This window comes from Telopea speciosissima, chromosome 1, assembly GCF_018873765.1.
Source record: "Telopea speciosissima isolate NSW1024214 ecotype Mountain lineage chromosome 1, Tspe_v1, whole genome shotgun sequence".
Classification (NCBI taxonomy): domain Eukaryota; kingdom Viridiplantae; phylum Streptophyta; class Magnoliopsida; order Proteales; family Proteaceae; genus Telopea; species Telopea speciosissima.
In genome coordinates this window covers 81,734,329-81,760,199 of record NC_057916.1, presented here as the reverse complement: position 1 = coordinate 81,760,199, position 25,871 = coordinate 81,734,329, and the positions used below count along the sequence as shown (strand labels likewise).

The 25,871-nt window shown below is 39.9% G+C and overlaps 2 protein-coding genes and 1 non-coding gene across 4 annotated transcripts; 1 reads left to right on the top strand and 2 right to left on the bottom strand.

The window, feature by feature from the left end:
• Positions 1 to 4,927: 4,927 nt before the first annotated feature.
• On the bottom strand, positions 4,928 to 7,834 carry LOC122656211 (pentatricopeptide repeat-containing protein At5g16860). The gene is made up of 2 exons (XM_043850687.1): positions 5,179 to 7,834; positions 4,928 to 5,034 (listed from the first exon to the last, which is right to left on the bottom strand). Exon 1 carries the CDS (start codon positions 7,772 to 7,774, stop codon positions 5,189 to 5,191), a length of 2,586 nt encoding a protein of 861 aa, XP_043706622.1. The 5' UTR covers positions 7,775 to 7,834; the 3' UTR covers positions 4,928 to 5,034; positions 5,179 to 5,188.
• A 2,144-nt stretch (positions 7,835 to 9,978) lies between these two features.
• Positions 9,979 to 10,130, top strand: LOC122649292. Its single transcript, XR_006331256.1, has one exon. It is a non-coding gene; the product is annotated as a small nucleolar RNA snoR145 (small nucleolar RNA).
• A 2,633-nt stretch (positions 10,131 to 12,763) lies between these two features.
• Positions 12,764 to 25,587, bottom strand: LOC122648193. 2 transcript variants are annotated; one of them, XM_043841444.1, is made up of 17 exons: positions 25,213 to 25,587; positions 22,544 to 22,665; positions 22,356 to 22,444; positions 22,117 to 22,152; positions 21,704 to 21,797; positions 19,083 to 19,125; positions 18,880 to 18,983; positions 16,379 to 16,443; positions 15,713 to 16,209; positions 15,540 to 15,627; positions 15,301 to 15,435; positions 14,506 to 15,074; positions 13,975 to 14,113; positions 13,829 to 13,897; positions 13,560 to 13,691; positions 13,205 to 13,412; positions 12,764 to 13,152 (listed from the first exon to the last, which is right to left on the bottom strand). In XM_043841444.1, exons 1-16 carry the CDS (start codon positions 25,431 to 25,433, stop codon positions 13,299 to 13,301), a joined length of 2,517 nt encoding a protein of 838 aa, XP_043697379.1. In that variant the 5' UTR covers positions 25,434 to 25,587; the 3' UTR covers positions 12,764 to 13,152; positions 13,205 to 13,298. The 2 variants fall into 2 exon arrangements, with proteins under 2 accessions (XP_043697379.1, XP_043697385.1); XM_043841450.1 differs by having other exon boundaries at positions 21,743 to 21,797.
• Positions 25,588 to 25,871: the final 284 nt, after the last annotated feature.

The following is a 25,871-nucleotide window of genomic DNA, read 5'->3' as shown; positions in this document are numbered from 1 at the left end:
TCTTCTGGTGGTCTTGCATTTGGGAAAATGAGTTGATTGGCGGGTATGCTCTTTGTCTATATTTGTGCTACTGTGAGTTTTTGACCTTCAAATTCTCTTGAAATCTTATTAGCAAGTTTGCTTGTTCTTGCTGGCTTTCAAATCATAGATATGGGACAGAAGAATTAGAACTGTGGAATGCAAGCCACTTCCCAAATTATCAAAACAGTTGGTGGTGGGGTGGGTACATGGCCAATGGCTATTCAAGTGAAACAGTGCCTCAGGGTTTCATTGGAATCACCGATTTAGGTATCAGTATATATGAATCGGTATCAAATCAGTGGTATTGATATTGGTATCAGTATTTTTAGGGGTAAAATGGTCTGATCCTACCGGTTGTGGCTGATCTATAGTGATATGTTAATTGATCAGTGGTCTCTCTCTCACAGACAATCTGGAATCTCCTATAATTGTTCCACAGGGAGACTTGGTGTGAGCCCATATTGAGAAGTCTATCGAAAGAGAAAAAAGAAAGACTGCGTTAACAGTGTTTGATTCCTAAATTCCATGAGGATACAAGGATATTGGTTTCCATTTTGACAAGTAAAATGTAGAAACTAGTTATTTCTCCAGGGTTTGATATGAATAGAAACCATCGCATGCCGCCAGTGTGTATTCCTTATGCAGCTGTGTGTTTAGGGCATAGATGTATCGAAGATAGCCAGATAGGACTAAAGAAGAATTGTTGATGATAAGATGGCCCACCCACGTGAGGATTAGACACAGTAGTTGTCATCCTTTGTTATCGATCCAAATCTGAATCATCATTGGCGGGTTCTTCTTTTGACAATCCAGTAGGAATACACCACTTTTTTAGAGCTGAGATGTTACACGGAGGTGTGATTACATAAGGCCGATTCCATCTCCACTGAGTTCAGTTGAGTTGAGTTGGTCTTTTGTGTGTGAGTAGCTCTTTGGTGCCAGAACTGGTTTACGTGGTTTAAGTTAGCTTGTGTTCCTGTCATTAGGGATTTAAAAATGAATCCAATCGGCTGTTCTGGATTGGAATGATTCCCTTGTATGGTAACTAGGGTTATGGATCTGGGGCTGATCTAGACCAGTTCTGATCCAGTTTGGATTGAAATCGGCTGGGATCAATCCAGATCCCAATTCCATGTTTATAAACGTTGGCTCGATTAGTTTTGCCCGTATTTCTTTCTTAATTGTCCTTTTTATTTGCTTTGCTTTAATATTAAAAAGAAGAGAGAGAGTATTTGCACATCGAGTGGGCGAGATGCATCATATCGGAGGGACGGAAGAGTCATTTCATGGGGGAAAAGAGATAGACACAACGGGCACTAGCAGTTTATATTGTTGATGATGTGCTTTTAGGTCACAATTACAATTTAGTTAGAGTTGAATAAATGGACAATAGATTAGTGAAGTTTCACATATCATAATTTAAGTGTTGAATTGCAATACATGGCAGAAAGTCGAGGCTCATGACAGAATCTATATGTGCGAACTGGAGAGATCTTTTCCCAAAAAAATAAAAAAGGAAAACCCAATAAGGATTGCGATTGTGGGCTCCAATGTTCGGCATAGACAAATTCAGAACCTAACATTTCGTTTTCAAGCCCCTCTCTCTCTCTCATTATGAAAAGAAAAGAATTGTATGATGGACTATCCGAAAAGCTTTAATGCGGGTCTCTATTAGCCTGTACATCACTTTATTTCTTCTCAAAAGCATCTCTGACTTGAAATTCAAGTTCCACCAAAAACTGAGCGGGGGGAAAAACAGATCTTAACAAAGGTAAGGCTATGAAGGAATAGGGATATTCAAGGCTATTTGTGTTGATCTTTTTCCCAGATTAAAGTTGTTCATTTCCATGTGTTTGTCTTTTTTCTCCTCAAAACTAGATTAAAGTTTTTCTTTTCTTGCCGAAAGAGGTTATCGAGCCCTTTTGAGGAACACTTCACATTCTCTAATAGTCTTTTTAAATTTGGATACAATAATCATGATACGGAGAGGAGAATTGGAGTACAAATGCTCTTTCACTTCGAAATTAAAATGCAATCTTCACCCCTCCCCACCTCCTTTCTTTCAAAGTCACAGCCTTTCAACTTCACTTGCGGGTCCTTATGAGTTGTCTGCTTTATTCCTCCACCAGTAATAGCTCATACATCAGGTCGAAGGAAAATGGATTCTTTGGTGGGGTGGGAGTTAAGGGGAGGGGATAGTTGTACGAACTTTCGCACCCTATGAGATATTAAGTCGTTTTAGTAGGGTGGGAAATTGAGTCGACAATCTTTTGGTTGTCAGATTTTACCGTCGACCTATATGGACAACGATTTCTCTTACCTCACCACATTGCAAAACATAGTTAGCCAAAACGGGAACGGTAATAAAATGAAATTTTACGGTATGGGTTTTAAATGGTAAAAAATTGCAAATAGACGGTCAAATAAAACAATCAAAAAAATAGAGAATGGTAAAAAATGAAAAACGGACGGTACGGATTTTAAACGTTTATATTTCAAAAAATTGTTACTATTCTCATATAAATTGAGGAATTTTTATTTGAAATACATACTTCCATTTCCGGTATCGATGCATTGACTTTGAGTTGAAGGTGATATCATGAAAAATGTAGCTTTTTCGAGTCATCTTTACGTCGGTGAAAGAATCAAGCCGATCGGAGTTCGGGAGAGAGAGATATGGTCAATTAAGTCCAAGGTCTTAAAAAACACCAGAAAAAGGAGAACTTGTTTTAAATGCTTTTAAAACGGAAATACTTGCCCTTGCCCTTGCCCTTTTTTATCGTATATTTGAAAAACATAGAGCAAAACGTATTTAAAACGATAAAAAATGAGAACGTGTTCAAAACGGATGCGTTATTGCTAACAATGTTGCAAAGTACTATCTATTTGGTGGGACTTTTCTGGAAATCCATGGGAAAGCCGTTGGAAATGGCCTCTATAACCCCCCCTTTGTTGCAACTTATGAAATTGCCACCTCTTGTGCAACTTATGAAATTGCCACCTCTTGTGCAACTCTGTGGAACCGCCCCTCTCTGCAACCAAGTACCAACACTTCTTCTGTGCACCTCTTCTATAAAACAAGGTTCCACATTCTCTTCCCAAACGGACCTCCTCAACCTTCGCTTTGGATTTATTTACACAAAAGCTTCTATCATCATCCATCACTGAAAAGAACAAACCTAACTCGATTCACTGGAGGTGCACAAGTGGCCTGAGATTATCAGTCAGCCTAGCGTCAATCCCTCTGGCTTTGGCATTGCACCTGAGCTTGGGCCTGAGAGAGTACTTCGGTAAAGGCAAGCTACTAGGAGGAGATAGATAAAAAAAAAAAAACTAAAAACCTACACCACTCAACTCTCCCAACTCTCTCTGAGAACTTGCAACCTGTCTCCCTATTCAACCCTCGTCCATCTTCGCCAATCCTCGCCATGATAGCCTTGAACTCCCGCGACTCCTGCCCCTATAACCCCCAACCCCTGCGAGCTAGCCTCTATAACCCCATTTGAGACTTATAAATAAATGACTACCTGTTAGGGTGTTACCTAAACGGAGATGGGAACACAATGAAAGGATCTCGTATGAATTTGGTTACAAGTTTCACGAACTCGATCAATCTTTTACAATCTTTAGATATCTTGAAATGTTTCTCATGGAGAATTCCACACCATAAATCCTTGGAAATAGATGGAATCCCATAGAGAACACTAGTGATTTGGTGAAAAAGATTGAATGAGAGAGACAACTCAATGTTGCAAGAATCCAATTAGGTTTTGGGGTGAGAGGTGACTTGATTATGTCTATATATAATCAGTCTCCACTTCCTCATAGTGTCCCACTCTAAATAGAAAACATAAACAGGGAAGAGATCAAAAAGGGGAAGGGCACTTCCTTAAGTGGCCAACCTACCAGTCCCAACGGCTGCCAGCCTGACTCCACTGCAAGTCCCACTCCTATCGCGCATCACCGATGCAAGTCCTACTCCAGCCGCACATCGACGCTGCAACCCCCAGGCCATCAAAATCCCTCACCCTGTCTTGTAATCACATACCCACAATCGATGGGAATACATTAACCCCATGAAACCTGCAATATCCACCTCCACTGCGTTGATCTTCCACGCCCTCTCTCTCTCTCTCTCTCGCTCTCTCTGGCTTTCAATTTGTAGAACATCCTCCCCCCCCCCCCCCCCCCACCCCCAACCCCCAACCCCCAACCCCCAAAATAAAAATTCAAATTGGTAAAGTAATTGTGGGATGAATTTTCCCGTTATTTTACTTCCCCATTCTTCATCCCACTATGTCCCATATCCCATAACAATCCCACCCCATGGGGCCCCACTAAACAAAGGGGCCTTAAGTCTTAAGAATATTTTTTTGGGTGGTAGAAATAGAGTTGGATAAAACAGTAGGTTTTCTTCACTTTTCTGTGTTTCTTTGGTGATCAAAAGAAGAAGATAACAACTACAAATTGGATTTTCCTTACCTTTTTGGACTGATCTATATTTTGTTCTATAGAATAAGCAGAAATCAGAATTGATTTCGATTTGAATCAGCTGATTCAATCCGATTTTTTAAATCATGTGGTAGGAAGTACTTAAAATGCAGCCAGCTCAATTGCCAAAGTTTCTTGCAATCCTGGTTTCCTCTTAAAGCAATTTAGTCAGATATATTTTATATAGAAACATGCTGCCCTCATCCCGAAACTTAGAGACCCGGAAAGGATCAACTGAATTAAGATTAAATATTCTACTGTGAAGAAATAAGATTGAGTATGCAAGCTAAGGGTGAACTTGATTATGCTGCTTCGTACCTATCAAATGGTAAAAAAGAATAATGGGCATTAGGCTGAGTACAGAGGCAAAAGAACCCTTTAATCCCTTAACTGGTTTCATATTGAGGTTACCAGCAACAAAATATCAGGGAATTTCAGGTTTTTACAAATGTTCATGGACTCAATCTATCCTTTTGGGTAACACAAAGCTGGATCCCAAACCCACAAGCTTAATGCAACTAACTTGAAAGAGTGCATAGTAACTCACCGATCGAGAATGGAGCTAAGCAATTCAGTAGGGGAGCGTTCCACCTTAGAGAGAAGCACCCGCTCAAGCAGGTGTAAGAAAATTCAATAGAGCAACAACTGGTACCATAGACGATCGGCCATAGAACCATTACCAGTAGCCCCTGCAAGAACACACCCCCATCTTAAAATGATGGAATCGGCTGGAGTCCCTCACGATGATTTCATGATCAACAATCCTTGAAATGAAGGTGATGGCAGTGTGGCAGTCTCCACAGACTCGCAGGTTCTTGGTTATTTGGATTGGAGCTCCAGGAGCAGAAGTGAGAATACCATATGCAAGAGCCAACTTCTCACTATGCTCAGCTAGAAGATCACTTTTCTCCTCATCATCAACATCGTGGAGAGCAAAGCTCGTTTCAGGAACATAACCTAGGGCCTTAATGCGTCCAATCAAGTTTGCAAGGACCTCATATATCTGCTGTGATTGGGGATGGGATCTGTCCCCTACATAGAAGGTTGCAGTACCATTCTTTCCTTGGACCCAACTGCACCCTGGCCTCTTCCTAATCCCTGTCTTCTTCATCAAAGACCTGATTCTTGCCACATCTTTCCAGCGCCCAGCATTGGCATATATGTTTGAAAGCAGCGTGTATGAACCATCGTTCTCTGACTCCAATTCCAAAAGTCGCTTTGTAGCATATTCTCCAAGATCGACATTAGCATGGGTCCTGCAAGCACTGAGCAATGCTACCCACACAATTGGGCTAGGTTTCATTGGCATGCCCTTTATAAGTTCCACAGCTTCATCCAAGCGACCAGAGCGGCCCAAAAGGTCCACCATGCACGCATAATGTTCCACCCCTGCAACTACACCGAACTCACTGCCCATTATATTGAAGTAATCCATGCCCTGATTAACCATCCCAGAATGGCTGCAAGCATATAGAACAACAATGAAGGTTACCCCATCTAGAACAAGACCTGCTGCTCTCATGCTGTCAAAGACCTGGAGTGCTTCCTCACCACGGCCATGCATCCCATAACCTGTCATCAAAGATGTCCAGGAGACGGCATTCCTGTGTTCCATCTTATCAAAAACACGTCGAGCTGCATCAACATCTCCAGACTTGGAGTACATGTCTATGAGGCAATTGGCCACAAACAGCATAACAGATTCAAAACGATTTCGCATCACGTAAGCATGGATTTGTTTACCAAGCCTCAATGAGGCCAGCCGAGCGCAAGCCATCAGAGCACAGGAAATGGTAAAAGCATTAGGGATCCTGGCATTAGGTCCCCGGAACATGCTGGAGAAAAGCTCCAATGCATTATTGGCATCGCCATGCTGTGCATAACCACCAACCAAGACCGTCCAAGTAACCACATTTCGCTCATTTGGGGATATCAATTCAAAGACGGCATGGGCATCTTTTGCACGCCTGCATTTGGAATACATATCTATGAGAGCATTGTTCACCATTAGATCATCACCAGGATCACCATCATTTTGGTTCAAAATGCGCCTGATAGCATAACCATGAGTCTCTTTTCCTTGAAGAAGAGCTCCCACGGCAGCACAACCCGACAGAAGGGAGATTAGTGTGACCACATTGGGTGCCGCACCAGAAATCTGCATTTTCCGGAATACATCCAGGGCTTCACAACCACGACCCCTTTGAGCAAAACCAGCAATCACAGCGCTCCAGGTCACTACGTTCAATTCGATCTTCTCTTCCTGCATTCTCTCGAACAGTTGCAGAGCATCTTCAAAGCTGCCGCTCTGAGAATACCCAGTGACCATAGCATTCCAAGAAACCACATCTTTAACAGGCATGCGATCAAACACCTTCTTCGCTGCCTCCATCATTCCACACTTGGCATACAAGTCGACGACAGCATTACCCACAAACACGTCGTCTATGAGACCACTCCGTAGCGAGAAGCCATGCGCCCCCCTACCTTGCAGCGAAGCTCCCACCGAAGCACAAGCGGGAAAGACATTAACAAGGGTCACAGCTTCGGGACGTAGCCTAACATCCTTACCCATCCTAACGAACAACTCCAAAGCGCTGGATGGATGACCACCCTGCACGTAAGCCGCCAGAATCGAGTTCCATGAAACGACATCATCTATCTTTCTCTGTAACACCTCGTCAAACACTTGACGTGCTTCTTCCAGAGCACCACATCGACCGTACATCGCTACGAGGGCATTGCAGACGAAGACATTGGATTCGAAGCCACGGGCGCACACGACACCATGGACAGCAGTACCTCTTCGGAAGGAAGGAAGCTCGCCGCAAGCTTTGAGAACAAAAGGAAAGGTGTACTGGTCAGGCCTCCATCCCAACTTCTCCATTTGGCTGTGAAGGGTAAGGGCGCCGTCAAGGAATCCAAGGCGAACATCTCTCCTGATGAGGGCATTCCACCAGAAGACGGCTGGAGGGGAGGGTGTGAGGCGTTCGAGTGCGGCGAGGGCGTAGACAGGAGCGTCGCAAGCGACGTACATAGCGACTGTGTCGCTTGCCATGCCTATGAGACCTCTGACCAGTATTTGTTGATGGATGCATCGAGCTTCGGAGAGAGACTTGCATTCCTTCAAGAGGAAGTGAAATGGTGTGGCGGTGGCGGTGGATGCAAGGTTCCTGATGATGAAACGGTAGAATCTTAGACTCGGAGAGTAGTGGTGCTGTTTCAGTTGGTGGCGTAGTAGCCTCAGAGAGTAGAGAAGCATTTATACATTAGTCCCATCGCATACTCGAAGAAGGACTTACTACTCGATCGCAGCTGCAATCTGAAGCAGGTGAGATAACTTCTTCAATTCCTTGATGTCAGAACTCAGATTCCACCCATGGTTTAAGCATTTGAACCAAAAAAAAAAGGTTCGAATCTGATCTGATATTCTGAACCGCAATTTTAAAAGATCACAAATAAATAGAGAAGGAAAGTTTTCTTATTGGAGGAACCGAGGAGCTATGATTTTCGGTAGGGGTGTAAATTAATAGTCGAAATGATTTTCTATCCGTGTCCTGTCCGTATCCGTTGAGCATTATTCAAATTCGTCCGAAAGCTAAAGAGATGTGGATACGGATAGACTATAGCTATCCAAAAAACTATATTTACATGTAAATGGATAAAATATCCGATCTGTATCCGTGTCCGTATCCTTTTAACACTATCCGAATCCGTTTCTATAGCGGATGCAGATATAGCACTATCCGAGCCAAATCCGATCCGTTTACAGCCCTAGTTTTTGGTATAGATCAAGGGTATAAAGGTCAAAAAACTCATTTCTTAGACTTACTAGATAAGAAAATAAAGGACAAAAGATCTCTAATTGATGGTGTTTCCTATGCGCCTCATACGACACTTATGAAATGATGCCTCTATCCCCCCCCCCTCATTGACCTAGACACTTGTTTTACATCTACTACTTACTATGAAAATTTTAATTATTCCTCAAAGTTTTTATTTTTTTGGAGTAAAAATCCCCAAAGTTGATACTCATGCGAAGAAAATAAAAGTAAACTTCTAATATTTTTAACTATTAAAAAAAAAAAAAAAAGACTTCCTCGAAAAACCACCATGACTCTGACACGTAGTCTATCGATGATAAGGAATGTCATGTGATAGCAATGATAGAGGATGGGAAAGTGGCAGAGCAAGGGTCTCACTCACATCTCTTGAAACATAACCTAGCGAATGGGGGAAATGGATTTCCTCCAACCATGGCAGGAGCTGGAGGGTCCAATCCTACTAAACGACAGCAAAAACATGGGTGGGCTGGTCATTCCACAAGTGGGTCCCACCTGGGCCCCACTTGTGAAATGACCAATCCAACCCTATTTTTAGGGGGGTTTCCGAGCGCTAGACCTTCCAGCTCCCACCATAGATGGAGGAAAGCCAAATCCACACGCATGAATGCATGGTACAGTTGCAACGGGGAGGGCATGCTAACTTCCTCTCTCTCTCTCTCCTTCCTTCTTACATGAAATGATCTCGCTACCCTCTTACGAACAAAATCATTCAGTCGCATTTCATTGATGTTTTCCTCTATGCCCCTTGCTCAAAAGATCTCTTCCATTTTCTTTTTTCTTTTTTGGGGAAAAAGAATGTTGCCAAATTGCTCAGTGCAAGTACCACACAAGAAGAATGAAAATGACCCCTTTGAAATGAAAAATCCCATTTCTATTGGATGCCTCACGCACATTCATTCATTAGCCAGCGCACTAGTATTGGGGCCATGCAACCTGGCAGCAATCCTCCTCCCTTAATTTATAGGAAAAAATCATATATATCTTCCTTGAAATATGTGGCCAGCCTGGCTATATTTCTGGCTCAGACCGACTCAGAAGAAATAGTGCTAATTGCAAAGTTGGCTGGTCGAGCATCGGGCTGGCCCAGCCCAAATTTCGTCGTTAGGGTTCTTATACATTCTATCGCTACAGCTACAGAGGGCTATTTATTGAGCTCATCTCTAGGGTTTCAGTTGTTAACCTTGACTTCAAGAAGTGTTTAGCTTTTAACGTTTATTTTTCTCTTCTGCGTTTCTGTTGTTGTTTGGGAGAGATGCAATGAAGAGATCGGAAGAAGAATGTCATAGATTGCAGGGTTTTCGGATCCTGCAAGATGAACGCCTTCTGGTTCGTATTCACTGAGCATCATTTATTTCTATATATATTTTTTTTAATTCGATACGAGGGACCTATGGAGGAAGCGCTTTTGAAAGATGCGCTTTCTTCCAAGTTTGCCTTCGAAAATTGAATTTATATGAAATCAGATTGCCGGACCTGATTTTTTTTTCTGCGTTCGGTTCCTATTTTAATCTATCATTTCATACATGCAAACCTCGAATTAAAAATCTCTTCTTTTTTTTCCCCTCTCTCGATCAAATTTCACTGCGTGTGAAGCGTATGTTTGAGTTCATTGAACAATGGAAATCGAAGGTCCCAGCAGAGGGGTAGGAACTCTAAGATGAGACCTCTCTAACAAAAATAAACCTTCGAATATCGAGAATGTTTTCAGCCGTTACGTTGGATGCCCAAAGCAGTTGCCATTTTGGATCATCTACATCTCGCGGCTACATACGGTCCTCTCCTTCCACTCTCACTATCTTCTGTTTGTCTCCGTATCAAAATGGATAGACATTCATCTCCCCAATCTCGTATCTTAAGTTTTTTTTCATCCCCAATTTTATCACATTTCAGAACCTCAAATCCAAAGCAAATACTCGAAATCGTCCCAAATTCATCTCTAGATTTTTGAAAGACCAGTTATAAGATGTTCTAATGTTAGTAAGATGGATGCTTTTAAATTCTAATAACTTTCTGAGCAGAGTTTTTTTCATTTGTTTTGGGTTCAAACAAATTTCAGATCATTTGTTTTGGGTTCAAACAAATTTCAGATCGGTAAGGTAGTTATCAAGGTACTTACATATCAAGTTTCAATCCAAATGAAAATTTCCATAAAAAAAAATGTTGTTTGCCCAAATGAAAAAAAAAAATACCAAGCAATTGACAGCGTAAATACTAAGCACTAGCAGTGATCATTTTGTGTATTACTCGTAACCCACCTACACCTGGACATGGATATTGGTGCTACCCTTGGTTCCTGCCAAAGTAAGCAGTACAAGGGATTAGGGGTTGCTCCCATCTGAACTCTGAACTACGTTTGAAGTATAGTAGAACTGGCTGTGACGTGTCTTCTCTATTTTTGCAGGAAATACGGTAGAATTGGTATCCAAATTAGCATTGCAGGTTTTTAAGTATAGTAAGACCATGGTTTAAGTATTGAGAATCGAAATTGGATTGAATCGGTCGTGATCGATCTTGATTTTCACCAATGGACAGATTCTAGGGTTTTTAAGCATTGATTGTTTTTTTTTTATGTAGTCTTGAGATCTATTCATTAGAACAGAGGATAGGCCTTCCTGGCCAGATATTCCTTTCTTTGGGAACACTACTAAAAGAACACTGAAGAAAGTAAGAGGACAATTGGTTATTGTCATTGAGAATAGGGAGAACAAACAGAGGGGCTTCGTGTTGCAGTCCTATGAGTGAGATGAGTTCCTTAAGCAGATGATATAACCAATTCCATAGTTATTCTTGCCCATTGGTTCGTCTCCACAGTTCACCTTAAAAATCCTGGGTTGGGAGAGCGCCAAGGTTTAGATATGTGCTGATTTTGATCAGTTAGTGGCTGTGTTTGGTTAACCTGGACTTGAGCTTGAGCATTAATGTATTACAAGGGTGCAGCTTGAACACGTTGGATAACTAATGTTGGAGAAACAAAGTTATCTCTGAAGATCTGACCATTGCGGGCCAACCAATTGTTCCAGGCAATAAAGCTACGTCTTCTGTGCTGTATATTTCTAGCCCTTTGTGGTTGTCTATTACTTTGTTGTGTAAAGCAAGGTTTGTAATCTTGGATCGGTCAATATCTGTCGTGGCTGATCCAGCGATCTTGACCAGGTTTTCAAATTGGACTCCATTCAATACGAAAAAGGTTCTATTGTCCTTTCTAGAGGTCTTAAGACTGTGTGACTCCCTATCTTTTAGTCAATTCATTCTTTGTACCAAATGCCTCACTTGATTTCTGGAGCAGTGGTGAATGGAAGCCTTAAAGAGATGAGAGTGAAGAGGAATAGCCTTGAGATCGCTCACTCCTTTGTTAATGACCGTCTTAGCTTCCTAAAAGCAAACCATGGATCGCTCAAAAGCCTTAGGGATGCCTTAAATGTTTACTACTGGACTTCTTATGCTTGCCAAAGCTTCTTGTTGAATTGGGAGTGAAGGGACTTACATATAGAATACAAAATTTAGCTTTATTGGTTAAATTGGGATGACAACTCCATTCAGAAGCAACTCCTTTGTGAGCTAGATTGGTGAAAAGTATTAACTCTGCAAATTGAGCTAGTTCCAATTTTAATTTGCCAGCTACTTGTTTCATGGCTTTAATTTGAGCTGTAGATCCTACTCTGGAGACCGAAATTTACTTGTTTGATGCAAACTTCATCCAGGCTTCTGTAGGAGATGAGCAATCATGGGCTTGGATAAGTATTTTGAATGATCAGAATTTTTAGCAAAAGGGATTGCTATGGATAATTGGCAATAGCTCTTTTATACAAATTTGGGAGGGTGTCCTTGATCGAAGGCTACACTACTCCCTCAAACCCCCTTATTGCTCTCTTGAAAGGGTTTCAGAGCTTAATGGAATGCATGCAAAGTGGGATTTGACAAAATTGAGATCGTTGTTTTCAGGTCTTGAAGTAGAGGCTATTCTTACTATCCCCTATTAGCTTTATGGGTTTCCCCTGATAAATTTTGATAGGAACCCCATCCAAAAGCCTCTTTTTCGGCGAGGTAACTTATAGAAAGTGCTTTAATGTCTCCTACTACTTCTCAGCCACTTGTGATAGCTATTTCTGACTACCAGGTGCTTATTAACTGCCTCTCTCGCTCCCAATTTTTCCACAATAGCGTAAGATACATTGTGGTTAAAGGAGGAGCTTTCCTTCTGATCTTTTTTGTCGTGTAATTAGATCTGCAAATGTTATCGCTCACTCTATTTCTAAATGGGCTACTTCTTACCCTTGTAAGGGTTTATGGGAGTCCTTTCCTGAGAATCTTCTCTCTATTGTAAAGCAGTTCTTGCTTAGTTTGGCACAATATATCCCCTAAGGGATCGTTGCACCAAATAAGGACGCAAGAGTTAATTTCAAGTGAATCAAACAAGCCAGTTTTGCAATGGCTGCATGATATTAAATGATCTCAACAACTTATTCCTCTCTTCCTACATATGAAAATCATACACACTTCCCACTACTAGTCAGACAAGAAAATTTGTAAACAAGAAGAACAATAAACACCCAACACCCACCACAATCAACACAAAAGCAATTGGCGGCAGTTGGCGCCGAGATAGCCTCTATAACTCTAAAACCTGCATATGTAGACAAGTTCCTCTAATTTGTCCCCTCAATGTATTCTCAGATGAAGCATCTTAGAAAGAAAACCAGGAACCTCCTCCAGCATTGTACGTAATAGCTAATATATTATAGGTGAAGAATATCCAACATCAATTCGAGCTCACTAGAATTGTTGCAGACTACCATGGCTTGGATTTTTTTGCCACTAGTGCTTTCGATTGATGCTTAGCCCCAGAAACTCAAGTTTCAGGTGGTAGCCTCAGTCAAAAGCCTTCACTCATTTTTTAAGAGAATGCCACACTGCACTATAAGATGCCTTCTTTTTTCTACTTCAAAGGAAGTATGATAATTGCTCCTTCTTCCTAGAACCTCCTTCACCATACAACTCATTCCACTGCTTCAGCTCACCCATTATAGATCCCCCGGCCGCAAAACTGGCTGCGACCTGCATTAAATTTAATAACACGAAGATGTAGACATTCAGACGGAAAATGGAAAAATCATTGTTCACTAAAAATTGGCCTTCCACAAATGAGAACTATGTAGTTAAAGAAAACAGTCAAATGAGGGGCAAGTCCCACTTAGATATTACCTGATTCTTTGCCTGTCTCATGTCTTCCATATTCAATGGTCTGAGGGTAATTAGTCCCTCCTCTCTAGGTGGTTCTTCTGTATCTGGAGCCTCTTCTGAGGTTTTTCCTTTCTCAGCTCTCTGCTTTCTCTCCTACAACAAGTTAACCACAAAAAATTAGAAAATAATAAACTATACACCCATGTTACAAAAAGGTTGATCGAGAACCCCAAAGACACACAACAGACAACAATAATGCACCGCCATCACCACCAAATGAAAATACTTACCAAATCCTTCAGTCTTTCTTGTTGGATTAGCTCTCTAACAGGTCGATAAGCGGCTGTTGTGCACAAGTTCTGTTTTCAACAGATACTTCCCTCGTTAATTGAAGCTAATCACAAATCAATGAATGATTTTTAAGTTGCATACAAACCTTTAGATCGCTTCCACTGTACCCCTCTGTCATGGAGGCAAGCTCCTTAAAATCTAGTCCTTCTTCAACCTTCTCTTTTGCCAAAAGTGTTTTCAAGATTAATTCCCTGTTCCCCGCAGATGGTAGACCAACCATAATTCTGTTCATTACAGCATGTAAGATCAGTAAACATTCCACTGAGCAACAATAACAGTTATTGGCTCAATTATCCTCCAATTCCTAGAAACAACTTAGAACACTATAAAGTTAATTACACTGCTTTTATCCGGACACTGCACAATGTTTTTGTTTGGATAAGTTATAGGTCTCAGCTTCACCACTGAAAACTGTAACAAAGATAAAGGTGATGGTTTATTCAAGTTGGCTTGTTAGGGTCCATATATTTTACCATATACTAAATTTAAGATTTCTAGGGTCAAAATTCAAAAGATGGTGATTATGGAACAATGTATTTTATGTAAATGACATTGGTGGACAGTAAAGTGAAAGCAAAATTCAGTGACAGAAATTGTAAATTTTATGCAGACATACCGACGCTCAAACCGCCTAATGATTGCTTCATCAAGATCGAACGGTCTATTTGTAGCAGCAAGAACAAGGATCCGCTCGCCAGGTTTTGTCAGCAACCCATCCCAATGTGTCATAAACTCATTCTTAATTTTCCTCATGGACTCATGTTCCCCAACTCTAGTCCTTTGCCCAAGCATACTGTCAACTTCATCCACAAAAATAATTGTAGGAGATACCTTTGCTGCAAGGGTGAACAGAGCTCGGACATTCTTTTCATCTTCCCCAAACCATTTTGAAGTGATGGTAGACATGGAGACATTAATGAAGCTTGCTCCAGCCTCATTGGCAATGGCCTTGGCCAGCATTGTCTTCCCAGTACCAGGAGGCCCAAATAATAATATTCCTCTGCAAGGTTTTAGAAGTCCTCCTTGGAAAAGGTCTGGTCTTCGAAGGGGGAGCATGATCAGCTCCTGAAGGGATTCTTTAGTCTCATCTAGTGCACCAATATCAGCAAATGTCACTCCAATCTCACTTGCAGGGATGACTTCAGGTCTTATGCGCTTCTCAAATTCATTGTCAGGTGGAACTTCCTGTCAAAAAACATAATAAAAATGACAGATTACTTCAACACATAGTCAAGGGGAACTTAGGAACTGGTAAAGAAGCAAAAATCTTGAGGAAACAAATAACCTAGGTCATCTACAAAGCTGAAGTCCTTACAGTAAAAATCATGAATTTTGAAAGAAGACTGTCTATAGAAGCAGAAGTCATAATCATTAAAGAACCCTGATCTGATATTTAATAAACTGCACTTACAGGCACTTTTGATGGGGAGGCTTGATTTTCTCCATCCTTCAGCACAGGAATTGCTGCTTCAGTTTTGTTTTCAGGGGTCTGACCCTCAGCCTTTGATTCAGGCTTCACTCCACCTGCCTCTTCTCCTTTTGGTTCCTAAAACCAATGGAAGGAAGAAGCAAAATCAGATCATATTAAGACTTTTAACATCAGTTTCATAACTCCCAAGTTATTCAAGTAATAAAGGAGATAGAACAGACCTTAGCAGATTCAGCATTTGCTTCCAGTTTTAGGGTGTCTTTCCCACCACACTCACCATCCTGGAATATACTCAACCCATGGGACAAACTGTTCCATAGAAAACCAGTAAGAAATAGAATTGGAATGAAGTTAATCATAGTTAACAATTTATAGAATTATCTGTTAATCTGACCTATTGGATGAAATAACAAGCTTGCCGTTTCTGTATTCAGGATCCTTGTTATTCATCAAATGGTAAGAAATCGCCGACACTACAATCTCTTCAATGTATTTACTGACAACCATTGTGTCTGCAAGGCAGATTGAACCTAGATCATCACAGTCAAGATCATTTGCAGCAAGAACCTCAGTAATGTGGTGTCTATTATCTTGATACTGGATCATCTTCTTGTCCTCTTCCAGATGTGATTTCCAGCTCACAAGGTGTGTCTCTTCTTCAGGTGGCCTGATTTCTATATTATAAGGAAATAGAAGGGTAAGCCTCTCATCCACTTCACTGTAGTCATTACCCGAATCCAACATCCGTGAACCAAGGATCAGCACTGGTCCTGATATATTCTTCAGCATTTTCTGGAACAATGCGTATATCCTTTGTGACCTAAAGAGAAGTTTTTCAACATCCCTGATGTAGAGGACAAGGGGATTGTTTTTTGACTCTGAAACTAGAACCTGCAGAGATGAGTCAAAATCGGTTTGTTCATGCAACATGAACAGCTAATGATTAGATCATGCGAAGATATCATTTTTAAAAAGTGAAAATTAAAACTAAAAACCAAGAGAGAATGTCATAGAAATCTGTTACGTAACAACAATTGCAGCTCCTTCACAACAACACTACCTTGTATAGTGACTGTATAAGAAGTTTTTCATCAAAAGCCCAGCTGCTGTTACGCTTTAGAGCACCTGAAGAATTGAAAAGAGCATAACAGATTGTAATAGTAAGAATTATGTTATTCATTGAGTATGAGATGATGAACAATTCATATGACCAGTCCACAATGAAGCTTTCCACTTATTATACAGTATAGTGTGTAAGGTCAAAAAAAATAATTTCAAATATCCTTTGACATAAGAAAAGAATTAGCGATTTGCACAATAAAACAAACAGGAAGGAGGTCATTAGTCTTCAACTCTGAAAAAATTTACAAATAAAATATCATCCACAACCATGAGAATCAAGCACTCGAGGAAAGAAGGGTTTCCTGACTAACAGAATCAGGACCAGAAACTCTGTGAATAACAATAATGGACACTGGCTATGGTGTAATACAATATATGTGATTGGAAGAATAAAACCAACAGGAAAAAAAAACAAACAAATAAGTATAGGCACCACACCAAAGCATACACACACACAAATACATGCACGGCGAAATTTAAATAAAAGAAACCAAACATATAAGTACAGGCACCTCTAGTGAAAAGGAATATAAAGGAAGATTGCCTGAAAGTATAGGTACATGGTTCAGAAAATATGCAACCACCAGCTAAATGTTTCACTACAGAACCTAGCTTTTGAACATGTATAGACATAAGGATGGGATTCCTCTCACAACTGCCACTTTGAATTGGTAAATTTGAAAATTTAGCATCCATCATAGTAGATTAGATCGGATGCAAGGACAGCCCAAACATATAAGAATAAATTTATAACCATAAATTGTTGTTGGTTCCTATGACCGTCATGGCATTGAATAAGAAGAAAACCATTGGGGAAAGCAAAGATGTACTTGTACCATAAGTGGTGGGGTAAGGGTGCAAACATCATGTTGGTTGAGTCAGGCTGGCAGCCCACTTAAGCCCAACACTTAGAACTGAACGGCCAACAAGTAACAACACCAAATCTGAGAAACAACCCTTAGCACCCAATCGAGGTAGTCAGTTGGGTTGTGCTGGACAGGGTTTGGCTTGGACCAATTTTAAATAAAAGCTGAAACCTAGTAAAAGTTAGCATTATGAGACCTGTAGTCACATATTCTCGCAGATTAGAATACTATTCTAACCATTAAAACAAACATTAGCCGTTCATTTTTTATTATTATTATTCATATATAATATCATAAACCTTATGTAGTATGTACCATACATCCTCAGGTTTGGGTTGCACAAGCCGAAGCACTAGCCCAACCTAAAAGTCTGAAACTTCCGATCCTTCAACTCAATCAACTCAGGTTGTGCACTGCCCGAGTTGCACCCATGTTGGGGCATTGCTTGAAGTAATGCTTCACGTCTCCACCTCTATATTTGCACAGATGATGGTAACAGAGACCATCATTTTGCTGAATTTTTTTATATTTAAGAGCTTCATTCCAGTTTACAAGATCACAACAGGAAACTGCAAAATGTCAAAAAGTGCATGCCCATGCCGGGGATTGGACAGAAAGCTATAAGAGTTACCTTTAAAGTAGGAGATAAATAGGAAGTTGGAACATAAAACATAAATGGGTCTAAACATTAATAGGAGAAAAGGCTAAAGATGCCAAGAGGAATGGTAATTTGGTATACCTCCCCTCCCCAATTTTTTTTTTTTTATTTTTTTTTATTTTTAAACTTTCAGAACAAATCAGAAATTTTTTCCTCTAAATTTTAGCAAAGGTTTTGGTTCGGAATCAGGTCACAACCTATTTTAAGACCAGAAATTCGCAGCTGAAACCCACCAAATGATGGCTCCTAGATCTCATTCAAGGAAAAACAACCTCAATGGATTATCTTAACCATCCTTCCGTTGTTTCATCCAGGTGATATAAAAATGGAGCAACATTGAACCCACAGATTGTTTCATCCATTTTAGTTGATGATATCAACAGGAACCACAGAAGATTGAAACCTAACATATAAGGCAGATAGTGAGATAGATTTCTGCTATCTCCCACTTGATATTACATCACAAGTAACAGGCACCTTTATTCCACTAACCAATACAATTATCCAAAGAAACAGACAACATAATGTTGCAATGATCTCCATTTCACGTTATTTAATTGCAAGTAGTTTGATTTTAATAGAATGGTGTTTCAAGTTCTTAATATTATATAAAGAGATTGCCAACAGATAATTGATACTATTCATACCTCACAAGATTTTTTTTTTAAAGTTAAAACCCATAAATGCTAATTGGTTCTGCTCCATGGATAATTTTCTTTAAAATAAACCCAAAAATGTTGATTGGCTCTGCTCCTCGGATAGTTTTCTCTTTAAAAAAAAATATAAAAAATTAAACCCACAAATGCTAATCGGTTATGCTGCTCATGAAAATCCAGAATCATAATTCTCAGAAAGTGTTTTGAAGTTTGCACCAAAGGAAAAAAGTCTCTCAAGGCATTAAAGTTTCTGGCTAACCTCCTGGATTTATGGCAGCACATTGTGAAGCAAGGCTACTGATGTCAGCTGCAGCAGAAGCATTTCTACGCAGCTTTGGAGGATTATTAGAACATTCCATTTCCCTGAAAGTAAGAAAGAAGATACACATTTTAGATGCAACTTGGGAAAGGTAACTGAAATTTCTTTCCTCTGATCTATCAACAACCCCAAGTGTGCCATACCTTGATCTGATATCCGCACCACTGTTTTGCCTCCGTAATGTGCCTGTGGTGAAACTATATTTAGAGCTACAGAGTATTAAGCACGGAGAAAAATAAAATACTGTAAAAACCAGCAACAGGATATGGAAGGACAATTGCTAAAACCTAAAGTTGATTGTGAAATCATGAATGAAAAAATACTATAAAAGCAATAACACTTTCCTGCAGAAAATCTCAGAGAACTGTACTATTTATCCATCTGACCATTAAAACTGCTGGCTGCAACAGCACAATAGGAAAGAAGGGAACAGAGCTCCAACTGAAAGATCTAGGTTGCCTCTTTTAAAGTAGCACATTAAAGTACATGATTTCCATTAAATAATAAACTGAAGCAAGGTAATTATTCCATCAAAGCTTCATATCTGAAACTAAAGTGAAAGTTTTATATGTTCTGGCCTTAAGGCATGAGACATAATAAGCAAGTCTTTATGAGTACGAACACAGAGCTGCAAAGCTATGTTTAATCACCATAAGAAATAATGTCATTCAGATCATTAGCAAACCCACTGCGCATACCCTATTTCAAAGCTCAAACAATGACACATTTAATTGCCTAGCTTAAAGTTCACTGACTATGATTATGATGGCAAAATCTGGAACCCATCCATCAAACTAATCCACCAAATCAAGGTTTGTACTGGGCAATATTCAGTCATACTTCCACACAGGAAGGAGTGTTGAGTGCTGGTAGTTCTTAGGCATGTAGCCACAACGAGCAGCTAATTTTCATTCTTTTCAGCTGCACCTTGTTTGGTCCAACCAACCAATATCACTTCTTTATATTTTGTTTTGATTTTGTGTCTTCCAGATCAGATTCACAGGCTTTTCTGATTTAGCACAGCCAAGTTCTGCTTATTTCATATTAAAATTAAACTGGGAAGGGTACTGTACAACCCAGATAGAAGTATGAAACTGAATGTACACCTCTCAAGTGCCTCACTTGTACATTCTGCAAATATGAACTCATAAGAATTGTACATTGCCCTTTCCATGTTACATATGCAGTCTCTTAAGGTATGCACTTTTTGGTGGTAACGTATAACTTACCCAATACAGGAGGTTGTTGCTATTTCAAACAGAGTATAGAATTAAAAAATAGTGTCAAACTGTAGAGTTTTTTTTTTAAAGGGTCTTAACATATCATAGGCATGCTAATTTTTAACAATTCTAATTTAACCAAAAAATTTTAAATTAAAAAAAAAAAAAAAAAAAGGGGGAAAAAGAGCGCTGCCTGGTCATGTGGCTCCTGCATCTAGACACAGGAGCGCATGAAATTACTCCCCACCCCATAAAATAAAAAATCCCACCCATGTTGATGCCCCTGTGAATGCTTGCTCTCATTAGCCCTACAGCAGACGGCATGCGAATGCAGTGAGGATTCCATAATGGATAGAATTAGGGTTGGCTTTTCCAACTTGATTAATAAACAGTTGAGTGTATGGTTCTCATCTCCGGTTTACATCAAACTGAATTAGGGTTGGATTTTCCAACTTGATTAATAAACGGTTGAGAGTATGGCTCTCATCCCTGGTTTACACAGAAAAATCTTTCATTCTTACAAATTCTGTCATGTTGACACCACATATCCATGTTGGACAGTTACGACCAATGTCTCTATCCTAGACTCCTAATTATCTAGTACCCAGTGATCAGCCTCACTAGCCTAATCTTGACTATCGAGAAAATACTACATACAACAACAACAAACTCAGTCTTATCCCAACTTAACGGGGTCAGCTACATGGATTCAAATAAAGGAAAACTGAGGCCAAAACAAAAAAGGGAATGAAGAGATGGGAAATGAGATGAGAAATGAAAAATGGAAAATGCCAAATAAAAGAGGGAAAATAAAAGGAAAAATGAAAGATGAAAATAAGAGAAAAGAGGCACAGCCCAGCAAGTCAGGAGAATCTCAGCTAAATGAGCTCTGCTATATGGATCCTTTCCCTCCAATATGCTGTATCAGAGGTTATACTTGTTACAAGACCTAGACTATGCATGTCCTTCCTCACAACTTCTCCTATGGTCATTTTAGGTCTGCCCCTAGCTCTTTTTGCTCCTTCAATCAGGATCATATCACTCCTTTGTAAGAGGGCGTCCCTAGGCTTCCATTGAACATGACCATACCACCTCAAATGACTCTCTCGGAGCTTGTCATTGATCGGGGCAACTCCCAAGTCAGCTCTACATAATCGTCACTAAATAAATAAATGATGACGGGGTTTTCCAAAAATGGAAGGTTAAAACATACAAGATAACATGATTTGTAAGAAATAAGTGGATATTGAAGTATTAAAGGACAATATCAGTCTAACTAGATACAGTAGCACCCCATTATCCTATAACACAGATTTGCAGTCAACCAATTCATTTCAGTCAGAACTATGTTCTTCTTCTTGTTGCAGTTGTAGTGATTCTCCAAATATTACATAGACATAGACAGAGAACCAAATGAGTCATGGGATGGATAGAAAGAACAAAAACAGAAATCATTCAATTCGATACATTTGAAACTTGTTAAATAACCTTTCAAAATCCCACTCAAAACTAACCAACATTTTATGCAAAAAGTTCTTTAATACCTTTGGTTTCCTCTCTAGGAGGAAGGATTGAAAACGAACCAAGTAAATTGCACATTCGCTCCAGTGTCATCTCCGAGATGGATCTCGTGAAGGACTACAACAAAAAGAATTACAGGTATATGAGGATATACTCTGTTAGAAACTTGTTTCCTTATTCTTCCATACAATAGTAACAACATAATTGGCTAACTTATCTCTTCAATGGAAGCATCACAAAATGTGATGACTCATACATGTGCTGGAAATGAATGAAAATTACACAAACGCGCACAACTCTCTATGGGACAAGACAGCTTGAATTCTAAAAGTATAACATCCTACTACATTTGAATCTGAATACTTGGAAACTGAATGACCCAATTGATATAATGCACGAGAAATAGTGGGGTCAGAATCTACTGTATAAGACTTACAGGTTCGTTGTTGCTACTGCCATATTTGCTCTGCATCTGCACCGGGACAAAATGACTCTCATTATCATCATGTTTAACCATTGATTGACAACAAGTAAAAGAATAGAAGCAGTAGAAACCAAAGACCTGGGACAGGACCCATCTTTTCTCTGTTATCTGATAACCTGGCTGCTACCCAGCTCTCCCCCTCCCTCCAAAAAGAGATGGAAAGGAAATAAAAGTGGCAAGTTCTTACTAACCTTCAGAGAAAAGTTGTTTACATCTAACAAGAGCAACTTGGCTTCAAAGTAGTGGGCTAATGCCTTGGCAAGCATTTGTTGGTAAAGCTCTTCAAAACATATAAATTTGCAATCAGACTTAGTTGTAAATGCAAATATACACACATTTTCAAGCCAATACAGGAAAAGGATAAATGCAATTAAATTACCAGCAGGTCCTGAGAGCAAAATGGCCCGACTTGCAGGTGAGAGATTCCGAGTATACTTCGAAAATTCCGCTTGCTTCAGATGGACATAGGCAGCACTTGTCAGCAACACCCGTGTTTGCTCACTGTAATTGAGTAGATCAACAAGAAAATGACATCATTCTCAGAATACACCAATGAAGAAGGCAAACTTAAAAGCAAATAGACAACCACAAATAAACCATGGAAACTGTCTAGTATAGTAGGCTTCTATTATAAATAAATACACTTTATATCCTGTCATCTTCAAATGCATCAAATTAATTAATAAGACCAGTCATGCCAAAATCACTCTTTTTGTAGCAGCCCATGTGTGATGCAGGCTGAGCCTATCTACGTATTGATCTGACTGGTAAACTGATATTCTTGAGCATAAATTATCAACAAGAAAGATCCATTCAAAACACGAAGAACTTCTTCAATCAAAACTCACCCATGCTTCACACTCACACACTAGTAAATTTGTTTATTCTTCACAGTACTTTATTCCCAACTACTTTAATTAAAACCCACTTATATAAAAACGGTGTACTCAGTGCACGAGGCTCCCGCCACTGCAGTGTCTGGGGAGGGTCATAATGTACGCAGCTTTACCCCCATTTCGCAAAGAAACTGTTTCCCGACTCACCCACGACCACTTGACCACAATAGAACAACCTTACCATTGCGCCTAGGTCCGCCCTCTTAAAACCCACTTATATATAGCATAAAATCTCCCGTAACAAGATTTTTGCAGAGTTGCTTACACAAAATGCAAAAGATATGGACAGCTTGGCCATGAAATTACCCAAATAACATTGTCAAACACTCGGAACTATTTTGCGCAACGATCTGAGGACACAATAAGTGGGCAAGCCTTGGCACAACGGTTAAGTTATGCTATTGCAACATGTTGGTTGCAGGTTCAAAACTTGAAAACAGCGCCTCCTTCACAGGGCTAAGGCTGTGTACATTTGCCCCTCTCAGACCCTGCAGTTGTGGGAACCTCATGCACTGGGTCGCTCTCTCTTTTATCTGAGGATACAAAAATTAAGTTGTCCAGACCTTTGGGCAGGAGAGTCCACTGACAGTTTTGCAGATTCACCACCAGAGTCAATCTGTTACACAGACCCATCCATAAATAACTAAATGCGCGCGCACACACTCACAAGTACATTTGAGAATGACTTCTGTTCTGTTTCTGTACACTATGAAGGCTGCAGAGGCGGCATATTTCCGCCATACATAAGTATGAGATGGTAAATCCATAGCAATCTTAGAACTTACAATGTGTATGGTATCCTTGTCCACATCAACCTCGGTTCCTGAATGTTTCTTGTAGTTAATGGATAATAGATCCTAAAAGGAGAGAAGCCTCTCTCCTTTCTGACATGTGGCTTAAATTAGCAGTATGCTACAAGGCTGAAGCCACATGAAGAGAGGGTAGCATGGAGAAATATGTTGACTGATTTTGGAATATCATGTATAGACATGAAGTATAACCAGATTTCTATTTAATTTTGGAAATCAGAGTAGGAGCTACCATTTTAAAGATCAACAAAGCCTCATTAGAGATCAGTAAACAACAGTTCTGAGCTTAAAAAATTTTGAACAAACTGTCAAATCATTTGTTTGCTTTCTCAATAATTTAAAGTTGCAAAAGGGCAATAAAGCCTAGATGAAGAGAAAAAGAGAGAAAGATGGTCTGTATTGATGTTTTGTAAAGGTATTCTTCCACATGGTATGATGATGTGGTTGCTTTGAAAATTTAAAGAGTGAGGAACTGACGTCCAAAAGAAGAATACTAAATCATTTAGTTACTCTGTAGTTTTGTTTAGGGCCATTGCCCATGGAGGAGATGCTGGTGATGGCGATTTTGGCCCTACTTAACCCCCGCAAGGGTATCTTTGTCTCACTGGTGCTGGCCGCTAGATCAGCCAGATCCAATCTATACATTATAAAGAGCAATTTTTTGGACAATTTTGAAGTTACGTAGAATCTTTTGAGATAGTACTGAACAAATTAAATGTCAGAATTTTTTTTTGGAGAGAGATGATGGGGTTGTGGAGCCTGGAGGAGGTAGTTTATTATGATAAGATAGTACTGAATTGGAATCTCTCTCCATGGTTAGGTTTGGAGATGGATTTCAGTAATCGGCACGGTAATAAGAAAAAAAAATTCATTTTAACTAATTAATTTCTAATTATAGTCAACGAGTTTTCGTATTCGCAGAATATCTAAAGTTAAAGTAAAACTACAAAATTAGGTAGGTAAACCCATATAGATCAAGTAAATTTGATACTGCTAAACAGCAGGGAGAGATCAACAAGCGAGAGAGAAAACCCAGTAATTTCGAAATCCGAAGAGGAGAAATTAAATCCCACATGGAGGTCACGACCGCCTCGAATTTAACAGAGTAAGAGAACACGGAAGCTAACATATCTCCCGACCAAAAGTAGAATAATCAAAAGGGTGGTGTACTCTGCAAACTGTACACTGAAAACCGCATGTCTTACAGCCTAGAACTCGTATAGCTCAAAACAAACAAATATAATACGCAGGACCTTTGAGACTTTGAATGTTCTCTGAAAAACGAACAGTAAAAGAAACCAGGATGCCCAGAGTAAGAATGTGTGCCGTCTCTTAAGACTTACCTGAGGTAATACGGGAACTCATCGAAGGTGATGTTGCTTTCTGTGCCGTTGACGATCTGTCGCAGCAATTCCTGCTCGATCCGCTCTCCGGTGATGACATTTGGAGAAGAATTGATTCCTCCGGTCCACTTACTGACTGTTTGTCCAGAAGCCAAACCAAGCCCGACTCCGACACCGAGCCCCACGGTCAATGCCGACATGAGAACATGTTTCTGTTCCATCGCCGCCTTCAAGCTCCTCGAACCTTAAACCACTTCTTCGGAAGTTCACCTTTCCTCTCGCGAACCTTAAATTACAAAAACTCTGTCGGATAAAGAAACAGGAAGCGACAACCACTCGTTGAGCAGAAGCGAAGAGCCAAACTTGCAAATTTGCAATTCTTTCTTCAGTTCTCTGCACTCAATCAAGAGCAACAAATACGAAGAGCCCCTGTTTAGAAAGAACAACATGAAATCCAGGCGGAAGTAAAAGATTTACGACGAATTTCTATCATCATCTAAAGAATCTTCAAATAAAGTGCACAGAACATATAAGAAACACTGAAATCTGCAACTACTTTGTCAATACTTAAACGAGAAACAGAGATTCAGAACCTTCAGAAACCGAGTTTCATTTTAAATTCATGAAAAAATCTAAAAAATTTAATACTATAGAGGTGA

What these genes read in the sequence shown, in the direction of transcription:
- LOC122656211 (XM_043850687.1), bottom strand. Translation starts at nt 7,774, where the DNA reads ATGCTTCTCTACTCTCTGAGGCTACTACGCCACCAACTGAAACAGCAC.
- LOC122648193 (XM_043841444.1), bottom strand. Translation starts at nt 25,433, where the DNA reads ATGGAACAGAAACATGTTCTCATGTCGGCATTGACCGTGGGGCTCGGT. An exon ending in GAGTTCCCGTATTACCTCAG is followed by an intron (nt 22,666 to 25,212) that starts GTAAGTCTTAAG and finishes ACTCAATTACAG; the next exon opens with TGAGCAAACACGGGTGTTGC. An exon ending in AAGAAAGACTGAAGGATTTG is followed by an intron (nt 13,692 to 13,828) that starts GTAAGTATTTTC and finishes AACTTGTTGTAG; the next exon opens with GAGAGAAAGCAGAGAGCTGA.